The 13,746-nt window shown below is 43.8% G+C and overlaps 1 protein-coding gene across 1 annotated transcript in view; it reads right to left on the bottom strand.

Annotated features, from left to right (window-relative positions):
• Positions 1-9,937: 9,937 nt before the first annotated feature.
• Abhd17c (abhydrolase domain containing 17C, depalmitoylase) overlaps positions 9,938-13,746 on the bottom strand; it is a 39,809-nt gene continuing 36,000 nt past the window's right edge. The window contains exon 3 of the mRNA XM_036189248.1: positions 9,938-11,387. Coding sequence (XP_036045141.1) covers positions 11,168-11,387 — 220 coding nt within the window. The 3' untranslated portion in view covers positions 9,938-11,167. The remainder of the gene's footprint in view (positions 11,388-13,746) is intronic.

Raw genomic sequence — 13,746 nt, forward strand, 5'->3', positions numbered from 1 at the left:
AGGGCAGCTTCTGAAGCACTTAGGTGGGTTCCTCTCAACGTTAAAAAAGTGGGCTGTCCTTTCTCCTGATCAATCAAATCTCTGGCTTTGCTTCACTCCAGCTCATCCCAAAATTCTTTCCTGTACGTTGTCAAGGACCCAGTTGTGTCCGTGTCCGAGGTGAGGCTCACAGGGCTTCTTGGTCTCCATGGAGGCAAGGCTGGGCTCTCTGCCGTGGCGACATACATACAGGTGAAGTGTGATAACTCCCCCATCTACAGATTATGGTTGGAAAAAATGGGTTCTAGGATGTTGCAGTAACTTCCTCCCTCCCTCCTCTCTCCCCACACTTTCCTCTTGGAATGTGGTCCATCTCCTCTTAGGGAATTCGCAGACCAGGCACTTCCAAGGACTTGCCTAGGTTGGTGATTCTGCTTGAGAAGGTCTATGTTGGTGCACAATGCAACACTTACATCAAAGGGGATGTGAAGTAGTTTACTCTTGAGCCAAATACAGGGGACTGTGGCCCAGGAATAATCAAGTTGCCTCCCATGTCATTTGCCAATGTGCAAACAGTATGATGAAGCTTTGTAGTTATAAAAATAAAATAAAACTGTAATCAGGATACTTTTCAAATGCACTGGCAGGAGCCTCCAAGAGGTGGATTCTAGCAAAGCGGCAAATCTCTGCCACAGGTGTCAGATGCTGTCTGATTACTTTCTTAGCTTTTCCATTGATGGAAGATAGTGGTCTCCTACATTCAGACAGCCCAAAAGATTCCACCCGATTCTTAGAAGGCTGTTCAGTCAAAAACTACGATGGGTAATGAATGGCTGCTAAGGGGCTGAGAATAGTCCAAAATAATTTTGGCTCTGGATCTGCAACATTGGAACTCTTCACAATTACAAGGTTCTCATCAATCCGCCTTGAAGGATCTTTAGCATGGACATAGCTTTTCTCCTGGGAACTCCTGCTCACATCCTGAGATCTGGCTCATGAACTCTTCAGGTTAAGTCACAAAGCAATAGCTGATGTCATGTGAGCATGAAGGAGGCAAGCAAGTTTACAGAGTAAGTGGTAGGGGGTGTGTGTGTGTGTGTGTGTGTGTGTGTGTGTGTGTGTGTGTGTGTGTAAAAGGTGGGGTAGAGACCAGAGATCCCCCTTTAAATAGCACAACAGCACAGGTTAAGCAACTCTCATTCCCAGGAGCAGCCTGGGTGACTTCAGGCCCTTGAGTTTTTGCTGTGAGAATACTCAGTCTTTTGTTTTGTTTTGTTTCGTTGTTTTTTGCTTGTTTGTTTTGTTTTGCTTTGTTTTATTTTGTTTTCGAGACAGGGTTTCTCTGTGTAGTTTTGGTGCCTGTGCTGGATCTGTAGACCAGGCTGGCCTTGAACTCACAGAGATCCGCCTGGCTGTGCCACCACAGTCTTTAAAAGGGAACCTGGGACGGTCCTTAGCCTATGGAGCCAACACTTACAAGAGAAGTAAAACCACTCCCTGTGGTTCTGAAGGTAAAACAATTTTTTTTGCAAAGAAAATTCTTACTCAAGAAACAAAAGTTAAAAAAAACAAAAACAAAAACAAAAACCCAGGCAGCTCTTCTATGCATAGAAGCCACCACTATGGGAGAGTAAACGTTCCAGATCTGTGGGGCAGGTGGAGCCATTTTCCCACACATTGTTAACACACTTCCGATCTATGTTTGTGAGGGATCTCCTTTCCGTGGAGAAAACAGTGCTCTGGTTCTCCAGGTGTTGTGAGCTGGTGTTCAGAGTGCAGCAGCGCGTTCTGGCCTTGTGGAATCCTCACCGACAAGGAAGGACCACCAGATCATCCTTATTTATCAAGTGAAGGAAAAGCATCACAGAGCGGTTAAACAGCATCCCTGTGACACACAGCTGGGGATAGACTCCACCGGTGCATGTCAAGTCACTGCTCTACCTCTCTAGGGCCAAAAGATGGGAGGCCTTACCCCTTCTCAGATTTAGATTTTTCCACTGTTTATTGTCACTTTTCTATCAGAACATACGCTCCAAGAAAATGGGCCTTCATGACTACAGATACCAACCTCATTAAAATATACTTGCAAATGAAAATCAAAAACATTTTAAAGGGTCATACAGCATGGTCAAGTTGGTTTCATTCTGGGTGAAAAGTCAGCAAGAAAGAAAGCAAAGAAGAGAACAAGTTAAGTCAGAGAAGGTCTGTGTTGGGGGGTGGGGGAAGCTAGAGATGGGCTCTCTGTAAGAACCAGAGCCCTCTTCCGCTTATGGGGAAGAAAGTGGAAGTTTCCTTTTCTGGTCAGCAGTTGGCATTGCTAGGGGGACCCAGTGAGCAGTGAGTTAAAGAACGTTAGTGATCAATAAGCATCTTGCCCGGCTGGCCATTGCTTGGGCTCCACAGAGCAGGGCAGTCAGGAGTCTACAGCAGTGGTTCTCAATCTTCCTTATGCTGCGACCCTTTAATTACTACTTCATAACTGTAATTTTGCTATTATGAATTGTAATGTAAATATCTGATGTGCAGGATATCTGATATGCAACCCCTGTGAAAGGGCCATTTGATCCCCCCAAAGGGGTCACAACTCACAGATTGAGAACCACTGATCTAAAGCAATAAAGTTAATTTACTTTTAAAGACCAAATTGCTGTAGTTATTGGAATTGTCACAGTTCAAGCAAACTACAGGAGCTATACACAGTGGTGAACCCTGGCTAGGCCCAATAATGGTGGTTCAATATTGTGATGGCTAGTCTGTATTTTCAACTTGACTGGATCTGGAACAACCATGGAAATTCATGGAAATTTCCAGGGAGGTTTAACTGAGGAGGAAAGACTTACCCTGAATGTAGGTGGCACCATCCCATGGTTGTGACCCTGTACTGGATGAAAAAGGAAGAAAGGAAAAATACAAGCTGAGCTTCTCCGTGACTGTGGATGCTTACACTCAGTGTTTCCAAGCATGGATGCTCACACTCAATGCTTCCAACCATGGATGCTCACACTCAGTGCTTCCAACCATGGATGCTCACACTCAGTACTTCCAACCATGGATGCTCACACTCAGTGCTTCCAACCATGGGTGCTCACACTCAGTGTTCCAACAATGGATGCTCACACTCAGTGCTCCAACAATGGATGCTCACACTCAGTGTTTCCAACCACAGATGCTCACACTCAGTGCTCCAACCATGCATGGATGCTTACACTCAGTGTTTCCAACTGTGGATGTTCACACTCAGTGCTTCCAACCATGGATGTTCACACTCAGTGCTCCAACCATGGATGCTTACACTCAGTGTTTCCAACCACAGATGCTCACACTCAGGGCTTCCATACCCTCCCTGCTGTGATGTATTAAACCCTTAAACCACCAGCCAAAATAAGCATATCCTTCCTTAAGCTACTTTTTATCCTCACTCCCCCCCCCAAAAAAAATCACATGGTCACCTTGAAAGATGCAGAAAAAGGTCTTTGACAAAGTTCATATTTCTTCATAATGAAATCCCAAAAAATCTGGGAATAGAAAGTTCATACTGCTGTTGTAGAATATTAGTTGAATATATATTACATTTGTTTATGCTGTGGAACATTTGTTTAATGAGCAAAGATGTGTTGCATTTTTTATGTTGCATTTATTTAACTCTGTGAAGCTGAGTTACTTTGCCTGCCTAAAACACCTGATTAGTCTAATAAAGAGCTAAATGGCCAATAGTGAGGCAGGAGAAAGGACAGGCAGGGTTGGCAAGCAGAGGGAATAAATAGAAGGAGAAAAAGAGACAAGGAGGAGAGGAGGACACCAGGGGCCAGCTACACAGCCACACAGCCAGCCACAGAGTAAGAAGTAAAGAAAGATTTATAGAATAGAGAAAGCTAAAAGCCCAGAGGCAAAAGATAGGATAATTTAAGAAAAGATGGCTAGAAATAAGCCAAGCTAAGGCTGGGCATTTATAAAAAAGATAAGACTCCATGTGATTATTTGGGAGCTAGGCCCCCAAGAGAATCAAGAGTTTAAAAAAAAAAAAGCCAACTACATACTGCAACATAGTAAAGGCTATATATGACAAACTTACAAGCGATATTATATTGAATAAGGACAAATTTAAAACCATTTCTTCTAAAATCAGGAGTGGGACAAGGGTGTCCCCTCACTGCTTTCATTAGTTAGCTTTTCATTGCTGTCAACAAAATGCCTGACCAAAGGAGCTTAAGGACCGAGGGATTTATCTTATGATTTAGGAACATCGTCCATCAGAGCAGGGGAAGGATGGCAGCTAATATGGCTTGGTCTCAGATGGTGGTGAGTGTTGGTGGCAGCTGCTTGTTACATGGCATCCACCAGGAGGCAGGGAGCCTGGGCTGGAAGTGGAGTCTACTCTACTGTGACTCACTTGTTCCAGCCTGGATCCACCTTCTATGCTAAAGGTTCCACAGCTCCCAAAATAGCACCACCCACTGGGAAGCCCGTGTTCAAACACAGCCTGTAGGGCATCTCACGTGCAAACCATGACCGGGGGAAAAAAGACTTACATTGGTTAGTGGTTTCAGCGAGATCAACCCTTAGCCCTCTGGATCTGTGTGCTTAGAGAAAGACATCATGGTAGGGGGAATAAATGGCGGAGGAGAGCTGTTCCCATCATGGCTGACTAGCAAGCAGAAAGTGACCAGGGATAATACATCCCCAGGAATCTACTTCCTTCACCTAGGCCCACCTCCTGAAGGTCTCACAAGCTCCCAGGGTAGTGTTATGCAGTGGAAACAGAGAGTCAAACATGATCCTGTAAGGGACATTTCTTGTACACACTTCTTATACACACATACACAGATGCATGCCTAGGCACATCACAGCATGCACATGCCTGTAAGAAATAGAGTGTGAGTCTACTTTTAGATGCGTGCTTAGAGTTCATCAGGGTTACAGATGAGTAGGAGGCAGTGGCAGCTCTTCTCAGAACTCTGAGAGCTGCGAATTACAGGTTGTCTACAATGCGACTGAGCCCACAATGAGAAAAAGGGAGCAGGTTCAAGTTCCAAATTATTCATTAAACAAGGCTTTGGATCCTAACCAATGAGATGGGGGATTTGGAGAAAGGGCAAGTCCCAGCCTCTGAGAGAAGAGGACAGGAATTTCTTCCAACCAGGAGGCTTCAAAAACTACCACTTTGTGCCAAATTCTCTATGCCGATGCCCTGTTTGCAGAATGGCATGTTAAAAACTGCTTCATTTTCACTCATCTCTTGAATCTGTCATCTTATTTCCCACATGTCCCCATATTCTGCCGCACAGACATGTGAGCAGGTGAAAAGGTGGTGTTTACTCTGGAACATGAGAGGACAGAGGATGTGACAAGGAGAAAGTAAGGCTTGACAAAATGGTTTTCTAAGGTATTGGCAATATTTGTTTTTTAATTCAATAGTAGGAATGTAGGTGTGAATATTTGGGAAGTTGGTTTAATTTTTAATATTATTTTATGTGTATGTAAATTTATTTTGCTTGTATGTGTGTCTGTGCACTACGTGCATGCCTGATGCCCTCAGCGGCTGGAAGAGGACATTAGAACTTCTAGAACTGGAGTTCCAGATAGTAGTGAGCTGCCACATGGGGTGCTGGGAATGAAACCTGGGTCTTCTGGAAGAGCAGCAAGTGCTCTTCACCACTGAGACGTCTCTACAGCCCATAAAAATTATGGTTGTTTTGATTTGTTTTTTAGAAAAAACAAAAATTAGGTGAGTCAAAGGCTCAAAGTTAGTCTGAAGTAGTCTGAGCCCAGCCTGGACTATGTACAGCCAGGTCCTGCCTGGGCCAGGCCCACCTTGGGAAGTGCTAGGTCAACTACCTGGATAGGGTATAGATTCAGGCTGTTGACTGTCTGTGTAGGTCTTCAAGGTGGGGGCCACTTCCACATACATTCAGACAACACCAGATAGGGCCAGGTGTGACGAAGCTGGCACCAGGCAGATGGGAAATCATTCGGCAGCAGAGCAACGATTAGGTAGCAGTGCAGCAAGGTCAGTGTGTCATTTTTTTAAGTGCTTTGTTACGTTCTAAACCCAGACTCTGTGCCTCTAACTTAACTGGACGCAAGCTTCTCTCCAGGCATTTCTACTTGCAGAGTTTCATTCAATCCTTTCTTGACTGTGGCTGATAACTACTATCACTTCAGAAAAGGAAGGGATTCATTTAAGGTCACAGGCTCACTAAGGTGTAAGAATTGCGAGCCAGGTCTGTTGCACACAGCATTTCCAACTGTCTAATGCTCACTGGGCCTTCTTTACTCAGTTCTTTTACCTCCAACACTCTTACCTTATGCAGAGCCCTGACAAACCCCCTGGGGCTCACTGAGCCCACAGAGTAGATCCCGCTCCTCGACCCCTTCATGACCTTTAGACAGTCCTCAAAATCTGCAAGTATTAGTGGGGTTTTTAGTGAGTGTGGGGTGGCTTGGTTTCTTAAGACAGAATCTCATATATTTTATAACTCATTATTATTAATAAATTTGGTGGCAACTGATTTTTTTTTTTTGTCCACTTTTAATCAGCTCCTATGCTGGTTGGTTTTTGTCAACTGGACACAAACCCAGATATGAATGGGAAGAGGGAGTCTTAATTGAAAAAAAAAAAAAAAGTTTCCCTAAGATGGGCCTGTAGGCAAGCTGTGGGGCATTGTCTTGATTAGTGAATGTGAGAGCCCAGCACACTGTGGGTGGTGCCATCCCTGGGCTGGTGATCCTGGGTTCTATAAGAAAGCAGGTTGGGCAAGCCATGGAGAGCAAGCCAGTAAGCAGCAGTCCCAGGTTCCTGCCTTGGTTCTCCTGAATGGACTGTGACCCAAGATAAATAAACCCCTTCCTCCCCAAGTCACATTTGTCCAAGGAGTTTTACCACAGTAATAGAAACCCTGTCATCATCCTTTGGAATCTTACATCTTTGTGCAATTGCTTCTCTTGAGTTGGTTGCAATCTCTCTCCCTTCCCTGGCTGAACACATGGTTAGAATTCTTGGCATCATACTGTAGTGTTGATGGCAACATTAATCCTTGATTACAGAGCAAACAGCTGGAATATAACCAATATACGTTAACCAATGACCTAAGTTGTTTTGTTTTTTCAATGACTTAGAAAACTGTCTTAGCAGGCATGATGGCACACATCTGTAATCCCAGCTGAGATTCAGAAGTGGGAGGAAGGAGGAATTGATTACCTAAGGCTAGCCTGGGCTGCAGGGTGAGACTATCAAAAGAAGGAATCATCCTTCTGTACCTATTTTACTAGAATTTCAAGTCAGAAGTGAACATCAAGTCATTATTACTGGGCTGGGATGTAAGACAGTAGAGCATTTGCCTAGAATGCTCAAGGCCGTGTGCTGGATACTCTAGCACTGAAACAAAACCAAACCATTACTGTGGAGAAATAACCACTGAGATTATGCCTTACATATTAACATGTATTTACATTTTGTTTGTGTAATCAGAATAAGCCCAGTTTGACCATGCCGTGTTACCTTGATAGAACATCGAATGTTTCACTCCACATTTGCTTCTGCATGTGAGTGCTACTCTGGTCTATGTAAGTGTTTATCGGAATGAATGTACCTTTAATAGTCTACAGATGATGGAATCCACTGTTCCTCTTAACAGTATGAAAGACTTTATCTGTACAATTGCCTGAGCCTTACATATTTTTGGAGACAGTTTTACACTTTTAACCATCCTTCCAATGTCATTGCCCAGGAAGCTGCATCTCGATTGGTATCTCTGCTGTGAGGCTTTGCATTCTGTTCCAGATTAGAAAAGCTGTTCCCTGTTTCTGAGACTCAGTCCCCAAGAGCACTCGCCAGTAGCCTAGACCAAGGGGAACATGAGAGGAACACATGTATGGCTTTCAATTTGAACCTGATGCTTCTGGCTTCATTCTTAGACACAGCACACACATCAATGACTCCTTTCCCAATGTTTCAGAAGTCTGTGGACTGGCATTCCCTTACTGAACTCCAAGAGTCAGGGCCCTGTACCCCGGAGTGAGTATCTTGACAATTCATTTGCCTTTCCAAGCCTCTAATGGTTCTCACAATCTATTTGCATGTATCCCTGCAGGCCAGAAGAGGGAGCCAGATCTCATTACAGATGGTTGTGAGTCACCATATGGGTGCTGGGAATTGAACTCAGGACCTCTGGAAGAACAGCCAGTGCTCTTAACCTCTGAGCTTTATTTTGAGAGGATACTTTTTCTGAGATGATAGCCACCTCGTTCTCCAAGTTTACGAAGAATGTGACAAAACAGTGTTTTACATTAGGATTGGAAGGTTTTTTTCTATAACAAACCCCCCCCCTCTGTCCAAATCTTATCACTAACTGGTGATTTGGATGAGAATGGTACTCACAGGCCCTGATGTCTGAGTGTTTGAATACTTGGACCCCAGTTGGTAAAACTGTTCAGAAAGGTTTAGGAGAGGGCCTTGGAGGTGTCACTAGGGGTGGGATTTGAGGTTTCAAAAGCCCACACCAGGCTGTTTATTCCCTCTCTTTGCTTCCTGGTTGTTGATCAGATGTAAGCTCTCAGCCATAGCTACAGTACCATGCCTGCCTGCCACCCTGCTCCCCACTATGATGGTACTGGACTAACCCTCTGAAACTGTAAGCCGCCTATTAATGTTTTTCTAAGTTTCCTTTGGTCATTCTGTCTTCATAGCAATAGAAAAGTAATTGACTTCTTGATTTCAGGGATAATAATCATCAGAACAAAAGTGAGTGTGGTTACAGTATCTTACCCTGGATGTGATTTCTATGTCCATCTTTTAATATTTAAGATGGGCTTTCCTAAGTGGAAAGCACCAATTCATATATTAGAAACAACTCACTCAATCCCCAGTCCATGAAGAGATTTTTCAGAGACTCTTGATTTCTTTTGTTAAATAAGAGAAAGGCAATTTAAGTCTTCCAGAGAGAAGCTTCTGTACCCAGAGCAAACCCAGTGGGCATCCATCAGATTAGGGGTGGCGCACAGCTCAGGAAGGAGCCCGCCGTCAGTGTGGCCAAGTCTCAGGGGCTCAAGATCCCCTGTGGGATTCCATTACTTCATGAGCCATGCTCAAAAGGATGCTGCTCTTCCATCACGTCCCTTGGCTCTGGGAAAGCATGAGTTGCTTTGAATGACTATGAAGCAATAATGAAAGAACAGGCCTCTCAGTTTCTATCTGCCCTGAGTTTGTTAATAACAACTGCTGAAATTTAGATGATGGATTAGTAACTTCGCTCAATTGTTTAGTAGGTAAAAACAAGGAGGTAAGAGTATCAAAATCTAAGCACTCCCAAAAATCAGGATGAGAAATCGGGTGTTTAGAACTCCATGTTAGCTTCTCCTCAACAGGCCTCTGGGGTGTTTCTCCCCATCTAGTGCTCTGGATTTCTGGGCAAGCATACCCTGGAAGCTTTTAATGCATTTGTAGGGGATAGACCTTCGCACCTCTTCCCAAGGCTCCCTCATTACCAGCACTGGTTTAAGACCAGGACACAGCCTGCTCATGCACGCATACACACATATCCTTTACCTTCCCCAAGAGCTGGGACGAAAGCATGTGCCACATCAGGTAACTACCATATCCTCTTAAAGGGCCGCTCTAGGAGCTGAAAGCTGGCATCCTTCCTCTGGTGCTCCAACGGCTGAAAAGACCCTATGGTATCCCCACGACTCACCCTTCCCAGAGAAACAGATACTTTTGTCTTTTGCCAGCTGTGTGGTGAGGAGACCACTCTCCGTTTTGTGCATTTACAGCAAGTGCTCACTGCATGTCCCACTTAGGGCCCTTCTGTGTTTACTGCTGCTTTGTGTTTCGGCATCTCACTGAAGTTCTTTCAGGCCTTTTACCAACAGCCGTCCCAAGGATCCTTTTTCAGTTGAGATGAATGGTGCACGATCTTACCATGTCCTTTGATGGCGAGATGAAGGAAGAAGCACACAAGCCTACGTGTTCTGATCCATGCGTCCTTTATTCCATTACCAACCACCGTGCCACATTCAGGCAACAGCACACAAACTGGCAACCAACGCAATCCAGTTGTACAACGATCTGAGGCTTACAGTACATTTAAGGCTTTTAAATTTGAAAAAAGGAAAACCAACTAAAATAAGACCAAAAGACCCCAAACCCAATGCCCCAACCAATACACAATAGTGTAGCAATTTTAAGCATCTCATTTCTGATGTTCACCTGGCACAACTCCAGTGTCAAAACCCAAATAACTCCTAAACTAAGAAATCAGCTTAGGGTAATTTTAATTACCTAAATTCTTCAAAGCAGAAACTTGGAATTTTTGTCTTGGAAATGTTATAAAAATTTTAATAGCAAAACATAGGAATAAAAACATATTAACAAAATGTATTCAATCATTTACAATACAAACAAGGAAATCTGCAGTCTGTTGTTGTGGCCCGACAAAAGAAAACTACCCATTAAGAATCTGTGCACAATGTCATTGCAAATATGTACAGGACTTTAAAAAAGCCGACAAGGAGGACTTTACAGAAGGAAAGTCGGCCAGGCTTTATTAGACCAACCAGACAATCAAAATATTAAAACTCTTGGCTAGTAATAAATTTACACTTAAAAAAAACCCAGTTTCCTGTTGTTTACGAATATTCCAGTTGTATTTATACAGTTACAGTGGATGAAGCTGTTGGTGAGAGTTCCAGGAAATTACTCTTCAATTCATGTGTGTGGGAAAGACTGGCATGTTAACACAAGTTAATGGAGGATTTCTCACAATGTTTTTCCAGTTACACTACCATAGCTTCACAAATGGATCTCACCCACGGCAGGCACCGGGGCCGAGAGTGAGTGCCGGGCGCAGGTCAAACACTGGCACATGGGTGAGAGGGTGATCCTGCACCAGGTGGGGAATCAGAGGTGACATCGAGGGAGACAGACTTGATCTCGATTTAGTCTATGACGCTGTCCCCACAGTCAGCTCTTGTTCCCACTCCTGCAAGATCATGCAGCTGAGACTCCAGCTGCTCAGCCTAATGGAAGGTGGAGATTAAGTACAAAAGACAGACTTTGTTAGTTCTTTAAGGAGAACACCCCAAGGGCTGGACCCTTCTCTGTGGTTATCGGGTATCACTGTTAAATCCAGTCAAAGCATGTGCAAACAAGGATCCTCGCTTCACAGTAATGAGGTAAGGTCAGCTGCCATCTTCAGGAGTTGGGAAGCTCGTGAGATATGAACTGTTTTAGTCGTTCTAGGTACTGTGCATACAGCTCTATGTCATTGTGCCCAGCCCCCTCAACCCACAAGGGCTCCACAGCGCGGGGACAGCGCTCATACATCGCCAGGCCATGGGAGAAATCGATGACCTCATCCTCGGTACCGTGAATGACCAATACAGGAGAGGTAACTTTAGATATCTTGTCAATGCTGCAAGACAGAAATGGGAGGGGAGAAAAGGACTCCTTTAGTCACACTTGAAGGAGAAGTGCTGTTCTAATAAGCGGGTCAACATCACAGCTGGACAGTACAGAGCTGGGTCATGCTCTCTCGACTAAGAGTGGCGCCCGGGCACACTATAATGGCTCAGCTTTCTTTTCCCATTGTCTTTCTGGTAATATTTTTTCTTAACCTGTTTTTTATTTGGAATCATTTATAGCAAAGGGAGATGTTACAGGTTCCCATAATTCCCAACTCATTTTCTATTGGGCTAACAGCAGCCAATTACCATGCTGCATTTGTCAAAACCAAGAAATCAACTTTGGTACACATATTAGCTATCACCCCCCACCTTTATTTGGATTCCACTTGTTTTTCCACAAATGTCTCTTTTCAATTCCAACATCTCATCAAGAATACTGTACTGCACTTACTTTTTTAAAAAGTGGTTTTATTAAAAATGTCAGACCAGCAAACCAGTCCCTAACATTTTTTTTTTAGATATTCATGTTTTAAGAAAACTTTAAAATGTAACAGGACAGCCCTTGATACATCTGAATGAATATCTCTGCAAAGTGGGACTGGATGTCCCTCTAATTCTCAGAACTCTTCTTTAAGAAGCAAATCCAGGCCGGGCAGAACGCCTTTAATCCCAGCTCTCGGGAGGCAGAGGCAGGGGGATCTCTGTGAGTTCGGGGCCAGCCTGGTCTACAGAGTGGGTTCAGGGCAGTCAGAGTTACACAGTGAGACAAAATAAACAAAGAAGCAAATCTGGGCTGGAGAGATGGATCAGTGGTTTAGAGCACTTGTTGCTCTTGCAGAGGATCCAGGTTCAATTTCCAGAATCCACACAGTGGCTCACAACCGCCCATAACTCCAGTTCCAGGGGATGTGATGCCCCCTTCGGGCTTCTTCGGATACCAGGCACACATGTGGTGCACATACATGAAGGCAAAACATAAAAATAATCTAAAAAAACTTTTTTGAAGAAGCCCATTTCATAAAAGCAGAGGCCTAACTTTTTGATAAAAAAAAGTATCATTTGGCTCAAAAGCTTAACGTGATGTTTAGATTTTACTCCAACTGCCTTCTGTTTATAAAAACCAAAACCACTCTTACAGGATGAATTCTCAAGGATCTTCAAAAAAACTGTACTTTAGGCTCTGAAAACACATCCCAGGGAGGAGCTGAAAGGATTGTCAGCATTTGTCAGGCTGGGTGCCTGGGCGACTGCTCTGATGCTCTGATGGTCCATTAAGCCATGAATAAACATATCGTCCCATCTGTCCTTTTGCCCAAGACCTTCTTACTGCTGACTCCTTTTTATAGTTAATCCTAGTCAGCCTTGTAAAAAGACACAAATGGGTCTATTTGTGGGAGTCTTTCTGATAAAGTAACAGCTAACATTCATCACAGCTGAACACTTGTACAGTCCACACGAAATCTCATTTAATCCTTATGAAACAGGACCCATGAGGAATTGCCTTCTGTTTGATCAGGGAGGGACCTGAAGCTCAGAGAGATTATAAAATAACAGGCACCAGGCCAAGGAGGTAATAAAGAGGGTTAACATCAGTTATATATTCCAAAGGTCTTCAAGTGACTGTCACAGTCTTTATGAACAACTCATGAAGCTGCCAACTGCTTGAAGGCACCCCAGAAAGACTGCAAAACCCCAGCAGCCACAGAGTCTGTGGAGATCAGAGCCTCTGTGACCTGTGCAGTTTTGCAGAACATGAATCTTACCTGAAACCTACTCCTCCCCTGGATTTCATTTTAAAGTGCTTTCCTTAAAAAGCCTTCAACTACACTCAATTCAAAAAGATATTTACTCATCAGTTATGATAGGCCTGAGACTATGACCCACGCTGCTATTTATGGGAATCTCTTACTATCTGCAGAGGGCATCCGAAGCTGAAAGCCATTGTCTGATCCTACATGCAAAGGTAGAGAATAACCAACATTGAAGTATGAACAGGACTCATTCACCTTATCTTTTTAACAATGCGAGGGACTGTGGAAGTGTCTTCCCTTTCAGAAAGAAAACATTCTGCCATTTGATTTGGTAGCAAGTGACACTATATTAAAAAAAAAAAAATGTTTGCCAATCCAATTAATGATGAAAGCCAGTGCAGCCATTAATGGCTTGAAATATATTCCATCAATAATTTAGGGTGCTGAGTAGGAGCAGTGGTTTCTTTGTCTCAAACCTTATAAAGCCAGTGATGTCACTGCTCCTGGCCTGATCTGTAAAGAGTACAGTGACAGGACCAACTTTTTAAAGCTGCTGGGAAGGCAAACTGGAGGGACAGGCACACAACACCTGGTGGGATCAGAAAAACGTTTGTTG

The sequence above is a fragment of the Onychomys torridus genome, chromosome 1 (assembly GCF_903995425.1).
Source record: "Onychomys torridus chromosome 1, mOncTor1.1, whole genome shotgun sequence".
Classification (NCBI taxonomy): domain Eukaryota; kingdom Metazoa; phylum Chordata; class Mammalia; order Rodentia; family Cricetidae; genus Onychomys; species Onychomys torridus.